Raw genomic sequence first — 20,820 nt, forward strand, 5'->3', positions numbered from 1 at the left:
CAGAGCGCAGGAAAAAGCACGTGAAAAGATCCTGCTTTTCGGGAAGTGTAGTTCAACAGTGGAGAGAATGCGTGGAGGCTGAGCCAGAGCCGGGCAATCTAAACTATATTTCCCAGAGGGCACTGCGGCCGGGAGCCGAACTTTTTCTTACTGTCACCGCGCGCCCTCCTAGACTCGATTCCGAGCTAGAGGTGACCTGACTTCCAGAGGCTCGTTCTGCAGGTGCAGAGATTTTCCGTGCGGTCCCAGTCATGGTAAGTATGGGACCCTGGCTTCTGCTCACCTCCGGCGTGGGTGTGAGGGTTCTTGAGATTTAAGGATTTTCAGTAGAGAGCAGGGGCATCGCGCTGACCTTGCAGCCGTTTTGCAAAGCTCCCACGCAGCTGGGGACTGTCGCAATAACCCAGTAAGTGGGAAGGGCTTACTTTCCTCCTGGGGGCGTTTTGTAGGTCTCTGGAGAAGTCACTGTCCTTGAAGAAACTCGGTATTTCTCCTGTTATATAACGGGGTGCAAAATACGAATCCTGATTTTCTTCGAAGGTTTATAATTGGGCAGACTAGGGACGATGAGGTTTGATGGGAAGGGAAATTTGCTTCCTAACCTTTTTTTTCCCTCTTTCTCCTCCTCCTCCCCCTTCTCGTCCTTCTTCTTCTTCCTCCTTTCTTTTCTTCCTTTTCTTAAATCATTATTTTAAAGGCTTTTGTTATAGAGTTATAGAGCCCTTTACAGCAAAAGAACCTCGACTCTTAAGGCTGTGATCACCAGGTCCTACAAATAACGATCTGCATTTTCAGGAGACATGTTTTTTTCTGTATCTAACTTAACAAAATATTATTTGAATCTTATTCTAATGCCAGGTAGTGTCAGTACCCAGATGACAAATGCAGGTGTTCTTCCACCTGCAGGTTTCGTCTCTTTCTAAAATTAAAAATCTTAAGTCCTCTGATAAGAAGTACCTCTGCTTTCTGTATTTTGAATTACAGAAGCATTACTTTTCAATTACCATCTTGTCTTTGAAGCAATCGCTAGAGCTGCATATCTTGTCTCTGCTGCAAGGGGGGCAGGGTGAGGAAATTGTGACGTAGATATAATCTGTGAGCTCTTTGAAGGTGACATTTGCTGTCGTACTGAGGAAAATTGTTTCAGGACTTCTATTTATATTTGGAAATATTTTTCTTCTTTATCTCAAAATATTAAAATGTCTGGAGAATGTTAGAAAATGCTCCAATGAATTGCAAGTTTTCCAGAACCTGAAAAGACATGTTTTCAAATACAGGCATTTCTCCCTCAACTTTGTAAGTGGACAAAGAAGATCAGCAACTAACTCCTAGTGTTTGATTTCCTAGTTATTTTATCAAGTAATGTAATCATTTAAATTATGGTTGCAGTGGCTTGTCTCTTAATAATCTTAACAAGAAAGCAGAGGTACTTCTTATTAGAGGACTTAAGATTTTTAATTTTAGAACTGGACGAAACCTGAATTAATTGAGACCCAGAGAGAATTGATTTGCTCAAGGTCACACTCTATTTTATCATTATGTGTCAAGTCATTCTAAAATTTTACTTTTAATATCTGATGATCTATGATGATATGTAAGCTCATACTGCAATATGAATGCAAGTACTTTACCAACATGTATATTGCATGATAGCTTTATTTTTGTAATTCAGACTAATGAAATTGAAAGGTAGTTTGGAGACAGTTTCATCTAATCTTAAAGGTAGGTTAGTGAGGTCATGTGATTTTTTTCCCAAGGTCATAGAGAAATCCAGGACCCAGATCTTATTTTGGTTTTGCTTCTCACTATATTTAAGCCAGGCCTCACTTCTGGAAGGTCACTGGGATGCCAGATAACACAGACATGGTCCATAAGGAAGAATTCTGTCACTTTGTTGTTTCACGTGACTCAAAATCTTTCTCTTCAGAAGAGCCTGAATAATCAGTGATTTACAAAAGAGCCATCTTTTGTAAGCCAATTGAAAGAAGGGGCTAAAGCAGAAAATTCTTTGCTTGTGTCTATAAGAAATCCATAGGAAATAACTGAAGGAATCTGAATGGCATCACTTGTATTTTGTATTACAGAAATATATGTAAATTAGAAATATATATTAATTAGAAAGGAAGAAATAGATGTATTCTTCTGTGGAATAACAGAAGGAATAAATTCAAGCTTTGCAAGAGACCATCGCACGTTCTCAAGACAGAGACTACATTTGCAGAAAGGTCATTAATGCCCTACTAGAATAAAGACATCCCCTCTTGGATCTTGGCAGACTGCCCAGATCTCTGAGCAAAGAATAGTAACCTGTCTTCACACAGCATAATGAGAAGTCAGCCAACAGGGCTCTCCCACCTTCCTGCTTTTCAACTGTAGTGTTGCAGAAGAAGAGTGAGAACCAAATATGGGCTCCCTTTACCTATTCCATCATCATTCATAACTAGGTTTCATACTAAGCTTTAACAAGATGAAATTACCTACCTATGAAAAGAATTTGCCCAAAGAGGCAGAAGGAAACTGCTGGTAGAATTAGCAGATTGTAGTTGGCCACAACCCCTGCACTAAACGGATACTGTGAACACATTTTTAATAGCTAAAATTGACTGCGTTGTTCTGTTCTAGGAATCTAGTTGACTTTCAGAGAGAGCTTTATAAATAGAGCTGTGTGCTTGCCTCCTCATTTTGTAACCAACCCTACATTGAAGTACATTGTCTTTGTTTTTGTTTACCTTTATTTTCATTCCTTCGACAAATTTTTGTTGAACTGTATGAGTCAAAGATCTGAGTCAAAACGAGATTCCTGTCAGGATTCTTCAGTCTGGTAGAGATTAGTAGACATACATACAGAAAGCCATTGGCTGTAAGAATCCTTAGAGAAGGCAAACTCCCTTATTCAGAAAGACCAAACCTGCCTATTAAGAAGACTAAGGCAAAAGAATTGCAAGTTTAAGGCCAGCTTGGCAGCAAAACCCTGTCTCAAAAGAAAAGAAAAAGAAAAAAAATACCTCCTTAGAGGAGAATTCTGTGGTGAAACCTATAACTAAGATTTGCTTCGTGTCATTCTTTGTGCTTTGTGTGTGAACTAATCTCTGTCCTAAAAACTGCGATTTTTTTTTTTTTTTTTTGGACCTACTCTTATATCTCCATTTTACTCTGTGGAAACAATACAGAGATGTTAAGTAACTTTCCAAGAACATACCGCTAATGAGATGTAGAACCAAGATGTGAGCCTAGAAAAGTTCCACCCCAAAGGCCATGGCTTCATTGTTGCTCTCTGCTGCCTCTAGCCCCATTTTAGAGAATTGACTTATCCCTTTTCTAAATTCAGAAGGTTTACTAATGGATTCCCTGGCCTAAAATAGTACCAAATACCCAATAGGAATTCAATGATATGTTGTTTCACATGTGAATTAAATGACATAAGTTTATCAGTTGATTGATAAAACTATAACTTAGAACTAGTGAAATACTTTTGCTTATAGCCCAAACTATTATTTATGGTACCTAAGTTTCCAGCCTTCTCGATGCAAGTGTACGTGAATAAGTATCTTTAAAAATTTTTTAAACACATGCTCAATATACTTTGAAATAATTCTTATCTTTATTTTATTTTTAATCTTTGGAAGTAGTAGTATTTTCAGGAATCAACTATTTCTTCAGCAAATATTTGAGGTCCGATTATGTGTCAGGTACTCCAGTTAGTTCAATACTACTGTAAAAAAAGTAGATTTCCCCCCCCCAAAAAAAAATAAAGTAAAATACAATAGATGAGCTCACAGCTTCGAAGACCTTGCACTCAAAAGGGGAAGAAGGAATAATTTCTTCCTCTATTTCCTCCCCTTTTCCTTGTCTTTTCTACTTAACTTCAAGGGAGAGAAGAAAATGACGACTAAAAAACATGTATACGCCACTTAAAGAATGTCATTAAATAGTAATGACAGATAAGAATACAAATACCATGTAATATATTTTAACATGATAAATAACTGTATACATTAACATTTAGTCCTCTTTGTAAGTCTAGTCTCTTTTGGAATATAAATATGTATTTTATTAAAACTAACTTAGTAAATTTACATGTTTTGTATATTCAGGGATATAAAGAGCAGAGGAAAAGTTGCTGAAAAGATGAAGAAGAAACCCAGAAGTTTAGGAAGAAACTTTCTCCACTTTCTCCATAGTTTTACGAGATTTGTTTTTGAGGTTTTTTTTTTTTTTTTTTTTTTTTTCCTATTTCCATACTGGTCACTTCTTCTCTGAGGAAGAAGTGTGCATATAATGTACTATGGTCAGATTTTTTTTTTTTTTTTTTTTTTTTTTTTTTTTTGAGATAAGGTCTCACTGTGTAGTTCAAATTGGCCTTTGAGTCCAAGGCAGGTCTCAAACTTGCAGCGATTCCCCTGCCTCAACCTCCCAAGTGCTGGGATTACAGGCACCTATCACCACACCCTGCTAGATTTCTTTTTCTGTAATAGTTGATACTTCTTTCCTGATACTATTTTTTCCCCTTTAATTTCTTTCAATACCACCTTGCTGAGTGCTTCTGACCTCAGTGCTTAAGGTTAGAAGATTCAAGAGATCCTGCAAGGTCATCTATCCTCTCTCCATTTCGGATACATAAATCATCTGGAAGAGAGAATTTTGAATAAAAATAAATCAAACATTGCTGTTCCCCCAATCAGTTCAGTTGGCCATGTCTCCATACAGGAAGACATAGAGGTGACGGAGTAGAGACACAGGTACCCAACATTGTTGAGGAAAAGGAAAGTTCATTTTGATTGTATATTTTTAAATTCTCTGAGCTTAATTTAAACTTATTTAAATGACTCAAGCTCATCACTCTTAATTTCAGTGTTTTTCCTCTTGTCCTTTATTCTGTCTATTGAATCTTTAAGGCTACTTTTCAGTATTGTAAGTATTATGCTCTTCATATGTGTCACCATCCTTTCAAAAATAAATTTCCTTTGGAATCAGGTTGTCAGCTGTTCCTACATGTTGCTCTTATTACTTATAATTTATTGTAATTTTTTTCTTCTTGGATTATTTTCCTCTGAGGACGTTATTTTTTTTTTTTTTTCTTTAACGTTTGGCTCAGTTAAAATAGAAAATTTTAACCACTGTTACTCCTCAGGCTGCTGTGAATTTTTATCTGCTAGTGAGCAGAGAAAGAGTGAGAGATTCACATAAATTTATAAGGCTCTCCTGGCTGTCCTGGGTTGTTTTAACTGTGTAACGCACACATTGTTAGCCCTGTTTCAGTAATAAAATATCCTTAAAAAGATTATAAGATCATCCAGAAAATACAGGATAAACTTTGTACACCTTGTGGAGTGAGAGTTGAACAATGCCACATAAAATACGCAGCTGAAGGACATACGTTCTATAATTTGTGCATACTGTATTTTCCAGAGCAAGTCAATAAGTTAGTTTTCTACTAAAGTTATGCGAAGAGATTTTTAAATTTTATATCTGCTTTTAATGTATATGCTTGTCTTATTAAAATCCTGAAACCATAAGATAAAATAACACTTTTAATACTCGTTTTCATTACAGTCTGAGCCAATCAGAGTCCTTGTGACTGGAGCAGCTGGTCAAATTGCATATTCGCTGTTGTACAGCATTGGGAATGGATCTGTCTTTGGTAAAGACCAGGTAGGGGCATGTCTCTAAATCTTGGCATTAGTGTGAGAATGTCATTAATAAAATTGTATTTAGTGGCAAATAAATCATAAAGCATAGGGTTGGGTAATCCCAATAAATATAATAAACATATTGCTATAAGTGAAAGCTGGTAAGGTATTTATATGTATCCCTCCAGGCACTGAAAACAGTTTGAAAATCAGAACTATTCCATGTGCTTTGTTAACTGGGTGCAACCAGAGATGTCAGTCATCTAAAAGTGGCATAATGTTACATACCTGAGCTCTTAAAGTATTTATTACCATCAATTAATGGGAGTTATAGCCATATAAACAAAAATTGCAAAAGGACATTTTTGTGCTAAATGACATGATCTACATTGACAGATGCTATCCTTGCTTTTTGGCAGCCCATAGTTCTTGTGCTGTTAGATATCACTCCCATGATGGGTGTTCTGGATGGCGTCCTAATGGAACTGCAAGACTGTGCCCTCCCCCTCCTGAAAGGTGAGTTGGAGAGGAAGGATTTTATAGTATCCTATTATGTCTAAAGACTCCCAATTAGAAATTATTTCATAAAACTATTTTTGTTTTTGAACTAGTGTTTAACATATATACCAGGAATATGGGTATACAAAAGAAATGGTGTCAAATGGCTGCTTTTTTTCCTGAACATACCTATATATAGTTTATGTTACTAGTTAGGTAAAATGTTGCACAAGGATTACATAACTGAGACCATGCCTATTATGTTTTTAAAAGTATTTAAATGCTAATGGTAGCATCCTGTTATAGAAAATCTTTTTCAATTCTGAAGAATGCCCTCCTGGGCCATATACATTAGAAGTTGGTTGGTCATTTTTATATGGCCCATTCCATCTGCCAGGATGAGATAGAGTATAAATTGGCCTAAATGTGTACTACCAATTTTTAAAACCCCTCAAGCATTTAAATGCCTTTGAGAATCATTGAACTGTTACTCAAATATAACATAGAAGTCTTAAATTTGATTGAAGATTGTTAAAATATCAGATCAGGTTGGAAACTATCTTAAATAGTTTTCTTTAGCTATACTTTGTGGGTTTTTTTTTTTTTTTTTTTTTTTTGGTACAGATTATTGATAACTCTTCTAGAAGTTTGCAGAAAACAGTATATCTCCCAGGAAAATCTTCCTTGAAATTTACTAATCTGTTCAATAAACATTTATTAGAAGAGAAACTCTACCATCTGAATCATTTGGTTGCATAGTTCTATAAAAGTGTACATGGCTGGGCTTCAACTTTTCTGCTGGCTCCCTTTCCTTATACACAACTCTTTTCCAGATCAACTTCCTCTGTTGCTTTTTCCCATTTGCATTCCCTTCTCTATTGAATCCCTTCTACTATCTCTAATGGGGTCAGCTTGCACTCTGGTAGCTATAAATATGGCAGTGAAGGGAAAGTTCAGTGGGTGTGAATGTGTGACTGGGAAGAAGAAGATAAGTATTTGTGTCCTCTCACTGGTATTGCTGCTTATGCCCAGTGGGAGACTTAAAAAGCCCGACTAACACAAATTCCCTGGTCTAAAAATTTACCAATAATATGCTGAATAGTGGTCATGGCCGTTAATGTTTTTTAATCAAAAAGCAAGTTGTATGTGTTTATTAGACTGACATTGTGGCAAAGTAGTTGAACTCTAGATTGACAGACCAAAATATACAACCTTACAATCTTATCGTGGTGGTAGCTAATCTCTTTAAACCTCCGTGTCTTCATCTATAAAATGTAAAGATTAAATTTATAATAGTATAACTCTCTTAGTATTATTTCTGGCACACTATTCAATAAACATTCACTAGTTTTAAATTTGTGACTGGTATTTTAGACCTTGAAATGAATATAATTTAAAGGTTTAGTGACTGAGTTGCTGTTTTGTGCTATCTGTGGTAATAACAAATGTTGCTTTGAAAGTTATACCTTGCCCCATATAGGACTAGGAAAGATAAAAAGAATTGTTGAATCGAAATAAGGGGATAATAAATTTGTTGACATTTCTACTGATGGTATGTCCCAAAAAGGTCTATCAGTATGAGATGTAATGATAAACAATTTGCTACAAAGTTTAAGAATGAATGACTACATTCAATGTGAAAAATAAAATTTCAGGCTTGGGTATTTAAGTACTTTTACATATTGTCCACAGATGTTATTGCAACAGATAAAGAAGAAGTTGCCTTCAAAGACCTGGATGTGGCTGTTCTTGTGGGCTCCATGCCAAGAAGGGAAGGCATGGAGAGAAAAGATTTACTGAAAGCAAATGTAAAAATCTTCAAAAGCCAGGGTGCAGCATTGGATAAATATGCCAAAAAGTCAGTTAAGGTAAACAATTCTGCATTTTATTAGGTTTCTCATCACTTGAATTTGAAACTTATGCTTTCAGCATTTAAGTGAAAAAAAATTGTTTGCCTCCCCCCCCTTTTTTCCAGTTCTATGCAATGTTCAGTAAATGCAGATCTCCCTTTACATATCTTTTTCTGTAAGTACAGAAATCTGTAAGCACAAGTGCTCAAAAACTTTGCTCACTACTATGACATGGAAATTTGACATTGGTCCTTAAACGTATAAAGAAGACACAACTTTCTGGTTCCTTTTTCTTATGTGGAAATACTTGTTCAGATATTTATAGATGTGTAGGTGATTGTGGTAGGAAATTAGTTTGATAAACGGATTTGCTTTCCATGGACTTCATTTTAAATCATTTTTATTTTCTGTATCATTAACAGAATATGATATAGATGTATTGAGTAGAAATCCTCCAGTTTCTTTATTCAAGATTACAAGGCTATTCAGACCACTAAAATCCAGGCTGCCTTTGCAGAGTACTCCCACAAATGCAGTGTTCTTGTTGGAAGAAACACTTGAGGCACTGGAGTATATAGGGTCAACAACATACTATTTTAGCTGCAGCTTCTCAAATGAGCTAATGAAAGTATTAAAGTATGTGTGTACAGAGACAGAGAATCTAGAAAAAGTGATAATGGGAATCTGTCTTTATAATATGCTTCTAGCTTTTCTATAAATTTTAACCATATTTCAAAATAAGGTTTTTTCAATTTTCATTTTAATAAAAATCCACATATTGTAGAAGTCCCATATATTAGGGTCTCCTGTACCATGTTATAATTCATTGCCGAATAAACCTTCTCAATACAGAAATAACCTTAAGTGTTTTCTGCTAAAGATTAACTCATTAGATCTGGGAGGAGATGGTGGGGGGGCAATCTACATTCCAGCAACTAGCACAGGAAATTTTTAGGATGAAGCAAGTTTGAGGAATAGTTTTTAATCATAGAGACAATTTGTTCCAAAATAACCCCAAATAGAAAGAAAATTATATGACTGAATCAGACCCTGACATAGAGCTTTAAAATACTTGGGCTTTTTGTTTGGATTTGTAAGTGTGTCTAGAAGGATAGGTAGATAAATACTGTGACTCCGTTTTGGCACACAAACAAAATAGACATGTATCTAAACACTGCCAAATGGGAAGTGATTTGTATATGTAAAACAGCTCTTTCAAGAAATGTTTTCTTTAGTCACACCAGACATTACCTAGTCAAGAAAACAAAGTTCTTAAAAAAGAGTATAAAAACCTACATACTACAATGGCTTTTTAAATATATTTATTATATGTGTTTATCTCATACAAACTTAACATGCAATCTACCTGTTACATATTTTTCAGTCAAATTCTAGTAAAATTTACTTAATAAGAATACAGTTTGTAATCTGTGCTTCCTAGGTCATTGTTGTGGGAAATCCAGCAAATACCAACTGCCTGACTGCTTCTAAGTCAGCTCCATCCATCCCGAAGGAGAACTTCAGTTGTCTAACTCGTTTGGATCATAACAGAGCTAAATCACAAGTAAGAAAAATGCCTCTTAAAATCTTAAAAACTCAGCTTTAAAATGCTTTTAAAATCAGTGAATCCTGGCCGCGGATGCAGCTCAGTGGTACAGCACTTGTCTGTCAAGTACAAAGTCCTGAGTTCAGTTCCCCATACCAAAAAAAAGCAGTGAATTCTACTTTTTCATTTCATTTCTGTAGTAGGAAACCATTCCTTTTATTAAATTAAAGGTAAATTATTTATAGATGTATTAGACAATCTTTAAATCTGTTCTAAGGACCAGAAGCTTAACTTCACACTTAATTTTGATTATATTTTAATTGATAATGACAGTTAAATGGAGTTATTGCTATTCTTTTGGGAGTTAGCATTAGTTACTAGTATAATAATTTACTTGATAATGCATAATTTAATTATTTTCAGATACATGAGATTATAAATTGACAGATTTGAGTATTGTGTGCTTTTTCCCTACAGCTAAGCAATCAAGTTTAAATTTTAATTTTAATATTATATTTAGTTTTCAATCTTATATCATTGTAATATTCTATATGTGTCCATAAAATTTCCTGTTTTCACTAGTTAAGAACTAAGCTTTACATTATTGTAATTTACCTTACCCCTGGGAACCTCAGGAAAATATTCCAAGAAGTTGAGGACCAGGAAATTAATAATATCTTCAAAACATCAGAATCTAGGCTATTAATGCAGACTGATTTCCTAGGATTTCTCAGCTCTAACTGGTCCTGGTATCCTTGGAAGTCAGGAGAAAGCTAATGTTCTCAGACTTGGCCCTTTTTCCTTTCCATACCACTTCCCTGGCCATCCCTCTTCATCCTCAGGTCAGCACTGCCACATAGGTCTATGAAAATAGTGTTTTTCTTCTACAGTTGATATCTTTATTTAGTTTCAAGAAAGTTTTTTTAACCAGATGATGGCATGAGGTCAAAGTTGAAAAACAACCATCTTAAACTAAGAATTAACTTGCCAGTTCCTGAATGCCCAGTTATAGAGAAAAGATTTTATATTTGTTAAGCTTCTACCATAAGCTGAATGCTTCTACCGTAAGCTTTATATATAATCTTTCACTTAGTTTTTATAGCAACTGTAACAGATAATCTCATTATTATCCTTGTTTTACAGGTAGGCAACCTGGGTCCCAGAGGGGTCGGGGAACCTACTCTTAAGTCATATAACTAGTAAATGATGGAACCTCCTAGATTTGCCTGGCTCAAAACAAACCCTTGTGCATGTTCTTTCATAGTGGAATCATAGATTAGATTTACCTACTGGCTCTGTGACCTTGAGAAAACACATAAAATAGAATAGCTATAAAATAGAATAATAATTATATCGACCTCAGAGAGTTGTTATGAAATAAGATCCATTTGAAGCCATTAGCAAAGTACCTGTCATACTCATACAATAAAAGTTGACTGCTCTTATGGTTGTCAGTTTTGTTTTTATTAAGAGAGCCACACCCTTAACATTCCAGTTAATTTAGAAGATCATTGGGTAGCAAAAACTGAGCAGGATCTGGGGGAGAATGGGATTTGGTTAGAATGACTGGAGGGAAGATGTTATTATATGAGTTGCAATTGCCAGTTGTCACTGCTGTTTTGTTGCTTACTTAGTTCTTACAGGGGATAAGAGCTAAAATGACAACACTGACATCTCTTTGTGCTGTCTCATCTGAGGTTTTGTTGGAGGCAGACATTGAAATATTCTGCTTCCAGAAGTATTACTGAGTGCTGTTTTGTCCCAGGGCCTGAAGTAGTTTTGCTTTGGGGGGCAAAAGTCATGAATGAGCCAAGAGGGGAAAAGCTATCTCATCAAACTTTAACCATCCTTCTGGCACGCATTCACAGTCTTTACAGGCCCTTGATTAGGCACTGTTTCAACATGTCATTCTGGCACAGAGAGAGCTTTTACGGAGTTTTTGAAGAAGCAGTTATAAAAGTTGTTTATCCAGTAAGAAAATAATAAATCCAAAGATAATTTTTTCTTATATGAATGTTGACTGGTTTTACCTAACGTGTTTTAAAACTTAGAAGTCTTACCTACCCAATAACTATTTATCATCTTCAGAATTCTGTATTTGTAAACTAGGTCTATGTCTGATGACAAGGTAATTTGACAGTGATACCAGTTGGCTGGTATGAGGGGGAAGAAAATTGCTAGGGCTGAGGAATTAGTCAAATGTTTAACAGATCTGTATGACAGACATGAAAAGTGTCTTAAGAATCAAGGAACAGCTATTCTGGGTGCGTGTTAATTTAGACTAGCTCTAACACGAATGATAAAATGACATCTGTTGAGTGCAGAGTACCTGGTCTTTGCTGTCCAGACAGAACTAGATTAGCTAAAGAGATCAAAGGAGCAGGAGAGGGTAGGCAGCATGAACAAAGCAAGTAAGACGCCATGAAGACTTAGGGGGAGGAGAAGCCTACAGGCACTTTATCTTCATTTTACTTTGGAGTAGTTGAATCTGACATTCAGAGTGGTTATGGGTTCTTAAGTTCTTGATGAAAAGCATCTTGAGTTACTTGCCCAAGGTAATATAGATACGGGGCTTCATAAATCTATATATAATATGTTAAATAGTATGTTTAACATTATATTATGTAACATAGGCTTTGTGTTAGGATGAGTCTGCCCAATTGTAAGTTAAAATAAATGTGAGTACAATTAAGGTAAGGTTGGCTGTTATGATGTTCACTAGGTTAGGTGTATTAAATGCATTTCATCTTAAATTATTTGCAACTTAAAATAATTTCAGAATATAACTGCATCATAAATCAAAGTGTGTATGTAGACAGATGTATACACAGATGTGTAAGTTATTATATTTAACCTCTTTCTTCAGGGACTTAACCTATCAAATGGAGTTATTCTTTGGTAATATAAGTCCCTTCCAACTCAAAAATTTCATATATGAGATAAATTGAAAATTGATTTATATTGCTACATTATAAAAACTTCACCTAAATATGGGGAAAGTACCTAAAACACCTAATTTCTCTGAACTACTCAAGGAACTATCTCCATGTAAACATTATCTACAAAACAACGATCACATTTATGTACTCAAGAAATGTTAACCTCTTAGTTGATGTTTTATATTTGAAAATCTACTGTGCTACCGATCACAAATTATCAGCTGGTGTGTGCTCTTTGATACTCACTTAAAAATTTTACCCAAAAGTGTTTCATTAACACTGTAAAGCTATTTTATGCAGTTACCAAGCAATGAAATTTGCTTTTTATAAATCAGTATAATTCACAGTGTCCTCTCAAAATTTCAGAAGCATGCTGGGCATGGTGGTACACACCTGTAATCCCAGCACTTCAGAGGCTGAGGCAGGAGGATCCAAGGGAACTCAAGACCAGTCTGCACTACAAAGTGAGACACTGTCTCAAAAAAAAAAAAAAAAAAAAAAGTTCAGAGGCTTTTTCCATTTTTCTTAAAGAATTTTTTCACACATGTCACAATTTGAGATAAAAATCATTTGTCTAATTAGTGTCTTTCTTTTAAATTGTATTAGATTGCTCTTAAACTTGGTGTGACTGCTGATGATGTGAAGAATGTCATCATCTGGGGAAACCATTCCTCGACTCAATATCCAGATGTCAACCATGCCAAAGTGAAACTGCATGGAAAGGAAGTTGGTGTTTATGAAGCTCTGAAAGATGACAGTTGGCTCAAGGGAGACTTCATCACGGTAAGAAAAATCTGTGAGTCATCTTAACAGCCAAGCATAAAGAATTCTGGAGACACGCTCCACACTGCTGACCTTAGTGCCTCCCCAAGGGGTAGAAAGGAAACCTCACAGAGAGCAGATCTTTCACATTTGCTTCGAGTAATGCATATGTATTCTGGGCATCTTATAGAGCCAGTCACAGTCCATTGTATCTGACCTTTTATGTAGCCATTGAAATTATCAAAAGTGGAAAAAATTGGACTACCCTCTAATCATCTAGCTCTCTTTTTGTTTTTTTTTTAACCTAGATCCATTTCTTTGAATAAAGTATGTGAAACATCTTGTGGGAATTTGTACTTTTCTGTCTTTGAAAAGATTGGTACTTACAAGTGAATTAGGTTAGTAAGGTCAGCTTTAGATGGTTGCATGATTTTGGAGAAAATAGATTAAGCTATTGTTGTAGACTTTCATCTCAGGGTCAGCTTGGAACTGATGAAAATTTTGCTAGCATAACCAAGTAACACCACTGCCTCTGCCTGCTTCCAACCAGACTGTGCAGCAGCGTGGTGCAGCTGTCATCAAAGCTCGGAAACTCTCCAGTGCAATGTCTGCTGCAAAAGCCATCGCAGACCACATCAGAGACATCTGGTTTGGAACCCCAGAGGTGAGGACTCAGTGATGTGCACAAGCCACTCTTTTTATTTTTGTTCCCTGACACTGTAAAGTAAAAAGATCCTAACCTTCGGAGTCAAGCCAATTAGGTTATTTCCCCACTCAGCTGCCTACAAACCAGGTAACCTTCAGAAAGTTACTTAACATTTCTGAGCTGTGTTGTCATCTGTTACATGATATTGCACAATTGGAAGGATTAAGTGAGATTTTATATGGAAAACCATTTTCTCTTTCACATCAGATTTGGGCCAGTTTCCTCATGTTTATAATAAGGATTATGTTTCTCTGGCCTACTTCACAGATAATTTGGAAGAGTAGAATGAGATCAAATGTACGAAAGTTATCTTGTCTTGGGAATGCCCAGTGTTGGTTATCATGCCATTACGGTAATGAAGTTATGAACATAGTAAGAAGGTCACTTGGTTAATTTTTTAGTTCATGTGTTGGTTGGTAAACTGATCCCTGTGCACTGTAAGAATGTGTAACTTTTTTTTTTTTTCAGGGAGAGTTTGTATCCATGGGTGTTATCTCTGATGGCAACTCCTATGGTATTCCTGATGATCTGCTCTATTCATTCCCTGTTGTAATCAAGGTAAGGTGTTTTGAGGTGGGAAAGTCATTACATGTTTTTCTCAAAAATGGAATAATAATTTGAGCTAAAAAGTTAATTTTGTACTAAATTTATTTTTCCTCAGAATTTTTATGTCTATCACAACTTTAATTCACCAAAAGTTTGAAATTAATCTGGAAAGCAAGATTCAACTGTTCCCACTAGATAAATTACTACTTTTCTAATATCATGTCTACAAATCATGTCTTATTTCTAAATGATGCAGTATGACTATTATAATCTTATTAACTAATGTGAATAGTTTTTATAGAATTTTTTAAGATTTCATGGATTTTAGATGCAGATGTTGCCTTTTTATGCAAAATTATCTGTTAATTAAGATTTGGATTCCTGGCTAAAGGTGTGCTTAGTAGTTGAGTGCTTCCCTTCATGCACAAGGGCTCTGAGTTTGATCCCCAGCACTGAAAAAATCTGGATTATTTACTTACTTTTAAATCAAACTTTAAAGTGGTACACCTCTAAACATGAATTCACACTAGGTTGTTGCTTGCTGGAAGATCAGTTGTAATCAGTGTAGATATTTTTCTTTCAAACAGAATAAGACCTGGAAGTTTGTTGAAGGTCTCCCTATTAATGATTTCTCACGTGAGAAGATGGATATTACTGCAAAGGAACTGGCGGAAGAAAAAGAAACTGCTTTTGAATTTCTTTCCTCAGCATGACTAGGCAATCATTTCGATGTTACTAAATGCCCCAAAGCTGAGGAATCTAAATGTCGTCTTTGACTGTAGTACTAAATGATGTAATACTTAAAGTTACTTGTGAAAAGCAACATATTTTAAAGATTGTGTGCTGCTTTATACATTTGTAAGTCTATCATCATGCTGTTAGTGCTACGTTCTAAATAAAATATATTAAAGTGAAAGTGACAGACTCCGAATTACTAGCTAACTAGTGCTTATTCACAAAACAAACTTGCTTATTTTCCAGCTTGTCTAAGAGATTGTAATTTTTGTTCTTATTCTTTGAAAAAAAACAAAGGGAAGACAGATGTTATGTTGGTATGTGCCTGTAATTGCAGCTACTTAGGAGGCTAAAGTATGAATCATGAGTTTAAGGCAGCATCGGCACCATAGCAAAATTCCTGTCTAAAAGAGGGGGATGGGGTTCAATAAATAAAATGAGAAAATATTACAGAATAAAACATGAATCCCTTGTATTATCTTTATTTAAATAGAATAGGAAAACCTAACCTCATGATAATGAATTGGTCTATTTCACAATGTATTTTTTAACATTACCCATGATAGGAAATACGTGTTTTTAAAATCTTGAGGATTAGTTCATGTTTTCTGGATGATTTTATTTTAAAATTACCCGTCAAATAAATTGTAAATGATATTATATTAATAGTTTTATGTCATTGGATGAAATATGACACTCATTTTCATGATAGAAATGGTAGTAATAAATCTTCCCTTGAGGTATTCCTCTGTAGCAAAATATTTATTTATATTTCATAACCAGTAAAGGCCACAGAAATTTACACTAGTATTAATGCTCAGAATCTAAGCTTTTGGCACAAGCAGCTGCCTGACAAGCTCGAGATCATGAGTTTGATCCCCAGTACCAAAAAAAAAAAGAACCTAAGCTTTTTACTAAAAACAAAGTGTTAAAAAATACTTCTTTTTAGGGGCTGGGGATTTAGCTCAGCGGCATAAGCACCTGCCTTGCAAGCAGGCGGTCATGAGTTCGATCCCTGGTACCGATAAAAAGGAAAAAAACAAACAAACAAAAAAATACTTCTTTTTAAAATTCCCATGAGAACAGAAGGCACTGTATCTTTTCATCCCTGTGTTTAATGCATTGCTCACACATAATAGGCACTCAGTATTATATCTCAGTGTTATACAATGAAGTGTACTTTAAGGATCCTCAAATACTTACTGGTTAGATTCATTATTTAAAATTAACTGTATCATTATCTCATATTTCATATGATCCAGAAAAGAAAATAGAGTGAATGTATCTTTAAAACTTTTATTTAGAAGCATAAGAAGAAATTTCATAGGGTGAATTTATATAAAATGAATTATGTACCAGCTACTAAATTTTCAGTTCCAAAGTCACCCTTCTATATTCTTACGACACTGGAACTGGGACACTGCAAACCACATTTCTTTTCTAGTTGCTCCTTGTTTAAAATCTTCCAATAAAGGGTACTAGAAGACCTGAAGGTAGAAGAAAACATTTTTCTTCCTTCCTACTGGCTTCCTCTTTCATCACCTTCTCTCTTTACATAAGCCAGGAGAGAAGGAAAACAGATGAGTCAAACATCTTTAGAAGAAAAGTTACTTGGTTGGAAGCATGAAAACTAATTTCATGTAAAAATGAAAATACGTAAAGTATGTATGTATAGAATCATTGGAGCGATCTAGATAATTATAGACATTAGTTCTTTTGCATGGCATTCCATGCCTTTTTCTGTTTTTTATGCTAAGAATGCTTTTCTCTGCTTCTCTTACATACATGTAGTCAATCTGTGTTTATTGATTAAGATGAAAAGACAGTAACATCTGACCCACTGTTTTAACCAGAAGTAAATCCCGAGATGAGTTTTTGAGGCTTCAAATGTGATTTATGGAGGTGGTGTACACAGATGATAGCTCTAGGGAAGAGGAAAGCAAGGGCAGGAAGGAGATGGAGACACGCTGGCACATTTAGCCAAGGTTGGCTCCAGCCTGAGAAATTAAGGAAACCCCTGGGGCAGGGAGCCTGCAGCTTTCATACACCCATTCCCTGAACTGTTGGATAGTGAGTGAGTGGAGAATGTAATTCCTGGATACTCTTGCTCTCTGCGTTGCCAGCAAAGTTTAAGCAGCACAGGAAGAACTGCAGGGGCTGGATGTTACAGGCAAATTCAAAGATGTGAAAAGGGCTTTGGCGAGAACAGCAGTGTTATTTGCTGTACCTACCAACTCCTTAATGGCTGCTAATGAGGACTAGATAAACTATCATTTTATAGCAAATGGAGAGAGCATTGTTGAGGGTCAGAACCCCAAAATACTGCACTTTGACTTGCTATTGTGAACACAAGAACTTCAGAAGCAAGGGCTTCCTAACATATCCTCCCTCCTCCTAAACCCCTCTTTTCCTTTGGAATGGGGGATGGTGAGGGGGGATCAAGCTCATGACCTTGCTCCTACCAAGCACTGAGTTAAATCCCCGGCCCCCTCCTACCCCTGTTTATGCCAGAAAGTCACCAAAATCAGGTTAACATGGTGAATCAGAAACTAGAACTCTCTCCCAAAGCAAGCTATAAAACCAAAAAGTCACTCCCATCTTTCCCTCGATGATGTGCATTCTGGAAGGTCCAGGCCCCATATTTGGGGATAGAAAGGGGGAAAGAGGAATGGTGCACAGGACAAAGAATCTAGACAGGACCTGCTGGTCGCTCCCTATCAGTCTATTAGCTGTAAATCATTACGTCATAACAGTTTGTCCAATCACATTTCTACAAAACTCCCTTCTTCATTGAGCCTAAGCTTAAAAATAGTGAGACTTCTCTGAACCTTCCATCTGAAGGTTCCTGTGTCATTTAAATTTTTATTGATTTGTTTTGTTTTTCTATTCTGTCTCATCATACCATTGTTGGAGATGACTCTTCCAATAGGTAAGAAAAGTATACCTTTCCTCCCTACCAGCATTAAGCCTGGATTTTATATTATCTGTCTATATAATTTTTCTACTCTTTTCTTACTTCATGGCCCTGAAAATAACCTTCCTGATCTCACTATAGAGATAAATTTACAGACTACTTTTTTATTCAAGCTAGAAGCAATACAATGTCAGGCTTGAGCTGGGAAGTTTCCAGGATAAATTTTCTCGTATAATTGGAGTTTCATCATGCCTAAGTGGCAGCAGCGAGTGAGGAAGCCTCTGAGATACGCACCACAAAAATACAGGTATTTTAAAAGGGATGGGAAAACCAGATAGAGGAGTGCAAACAGAAGGATAAAATCAGCAGGCCCAAACCCAGTAGTAACAAGGAGGTTTACAAAGGAAAGCCAGACTGCTACTGGATCACACCCAGGTTTCGCACACACATCATTTTGGGAGAGTACCTAATGCTCTACGGAAGAAGGCCTGCACTTTGGCAGTGACTAAACCTCTGAAATTAAACCTTTCTACCCCTCCCCACTGGGTAAAGAAACAGGAAGTGAAATATTTACAAACCAGGGCATCAGAGAAACAGAACTGTCAGGTGGTATCTGAGAAAGAGTCCCAGACCTGAATTTTAAGAACACTGCAGCTTAGGGACTAGAAAGCAGACAGAATCCACGTGGCAAGACCCTGGGGAGATAAAAGAGACCAAACATTCATTCTAAACACTGGAGTGTTGTGCTCCTCACATTCTGCTCACTGCTCGTCACCCCCTGCTGGACACAGCGGGCACTGAAGCACCACCAAGTTCCTGAGTTGGAGGTGAAGCCCTAAGGAGAGTGCATGGGGAAGGATTATAGATGGAGAGCCCTGGCCAGAGGGCATCCAGTGGCATGCTTAGCAAAAGACTTGTGGAGGGAGACTGCAGAAGTGGCTGTGGGATTTGCCATGAAGGGAAGGAAACAGAGATAGAGAGAGCCTTGGAAGTCAATGGAAAAAATGGGCCTGGGCAACCTCACTGCACCTCCTTGAGTTAGCTGAGGAGGTCAGATCTTGCGACAGAAGCAAAGGCCTACAGTCAGCCACGTCCAGACTGCAGCTTACAGTGGGGAGGTGAGCACACAGAGTTCTCCAGATCAACAAGCCTCTTTGCTCATGAGCAGATAACTGAGCAAACCTTACAGGGGCTGCAGAGAACAGGATCAGCAATAGAAGGCAGAGTGAACTGGAGGACAGCTGAGAAGGTGAGAAATAATCTGTGTTACAGTGATGCTTAGAGTAGGCAGAGGAGCAGGATGGTGTCAGACCCAGAAATTCATCCAGACTGCCTTACAGTTCAAAGCCTCCCTGCATGTGAGACAGGAGAAAAGAGACCACTAGTAGAGCTCACCCTGAAAAATAAAAGGAACTGTGAAGGCAGTTAGATTTCATGTCTTTGCAACCAGGTAGGAATCTGGGTTGGGAAGTGTGTTTCTTTTTTCCCTTCTCTTGTTTTATCTTCTCTTTTCCTCTGTCTCTTATTCCTATATCTTCTCTCTCTTCCTTTCTTCTTTCATCTTGAATATATATGAAGTATATGTATACGTGCAAAGGCAAATAAAATTAACCAGTGCTTTAATGTAAATAGTGCATTTTATGGAAAGTCATGGTAACCCTACCAAAATTGGGCATAGAGAATCAAACATAAGATAACCACTGACATGTTAACAGATTCCAACATTCTTAGCACATCCCTTTTTTTCCATATACTTTCTACCACTCCCACAGATATTTTTTCAAACACCTCAACACTAGTCCTTCACTCTACCTATAAAAATTATTCTAACAATTAAAAATTCTATATGATCAATCTATTCCTCCTTCCATATACCTTTACCAAAGAGTTTAAAACATCATACTACAGTGACATATGCATACCAATGTTTTTTTGTTTTGTTTTGTTTTTTGTTTGTTTGTTTGTTTTTTGTCTTTTTCCTTTTTATCGGTATCAGGGATCGAACCCACGACTGCCTGCTTGCAAGGCAGGCGCTTATGCTGCTGAGCTAAATCCCCAGCCCCAGCATACCAATGTTTATAGAAGCATAATTCATATTAGCAAAATAGAAGCAACCTATATACCCATCAACAGTCGACTGGATAAAGAAAATGTGATATATATATATATAAAATGAAAAACTACTCAACTACAGAGAAGCACAAATTTGAGGCATTTGTAAGAAGATGGATGCACCTAGAAAATATAATGTTGAGTGGAATAAATCAGACACATAAACTTGAATACCATATGATATCTCTCATCTCAGTAAGGTAAAGTGAAAACTAAGAGACAAAGGAAAGATACAAGACAAGGGGATGGATCTCTTGCAGCTGAGAAGGGGTACAGGGGATAAAGGGGTGAGGGGATGGGGAAATAGGTAGAGAAGATACATCATGTACAAAGTCCTAATAACCTCAATGAACGTGGACATTATATGTCATAAATATGAACTAAGAATGATATCAACAAGCATGAAAAGGGGGAAAGAGGACCTAGAGAAGGAGGAGGGAGGGACAGGTGTTAAAAAAAAATTAACAAAAAGTTGCATTATGTACATGTACCAACTCCCAAAGATGATTGTAAAATGCACGTACTGCAACCATGTACTAATTAAAAAAAAAAAAAACTAAGCCTGCAACACTAAATTAAAAG

At 36.4% G+C, this 20,820-nt stretch overlaps 1 protein-coding gene across 1 annotated transcript; it reads left to right on the plus strand.

The window, feature by feature from the left end:
- The first annotated feature begins 78 nt into the window (after window positions 1-78).
- On the plus strand, window positions 79-15,393 carry Mdh1 (malate dehydrogenase 1). The gene is made up of 9 exons (XM_003467491.5): window positions 79-254; window positions 5,554-5,652; window positions 6,050-6,146; window positions 7,821-7,996; window positions 9,420-9,542; window positions 13,070-13,246; window positions 13,776-13,889; window positions 14,400-14,489; window positions 15,065-15,393. The coding sequence occupies exons 1-9, from the start codon at window positions 252-254 to the stop codon at window positions 15,188-15,190; spliced, it is 1,005 nt and encodes a 334-aa protein (XP_003467539.1). The 5' UTR covers window positions 79-251; the 3' UTR covers window positions 15,191-15,393.
- Window positions 15,394-20,820: the final 5,427 nt, after the last annotated feature.

The sequence above is a fragment of the Cavia porcellus genome, unplaced genomic scaffold (assembly GCF_034190915.1).
Source record: "Cavia porcellus strain 051 isolate PalLab524CR breed Dunkin Hartley unplaced genomic scaffold, mCavPor4.1 scaffold_18, whole genome shotgun sequence".
Taxonomy (NCBI): domain Eukaryota; kingdom Metazoa; phylum Chordata; class Mammalia; order Rodentia; family Caviidae; genus Cavia; species Cavia porcellus.

Coding starts and splice junctions, on each gene's coding strand:
- Mdh1 (XM_003467491.5), top strand. Junction 7,997..9,419: donor ATGCCAAAAAGTCAGTTAAG/GTAAACAATTCT, acceptor TGTGCTTCCTAG/GTCATTGTTGTGGGAAATCC. Junction 13,890..14,399: donor TCTGGTTTGGAACCCCAGAG/GTGAGGACTCAG, acceptor TTTTTTTTTCAG/GGAGAGTTTGTATCCATGGG.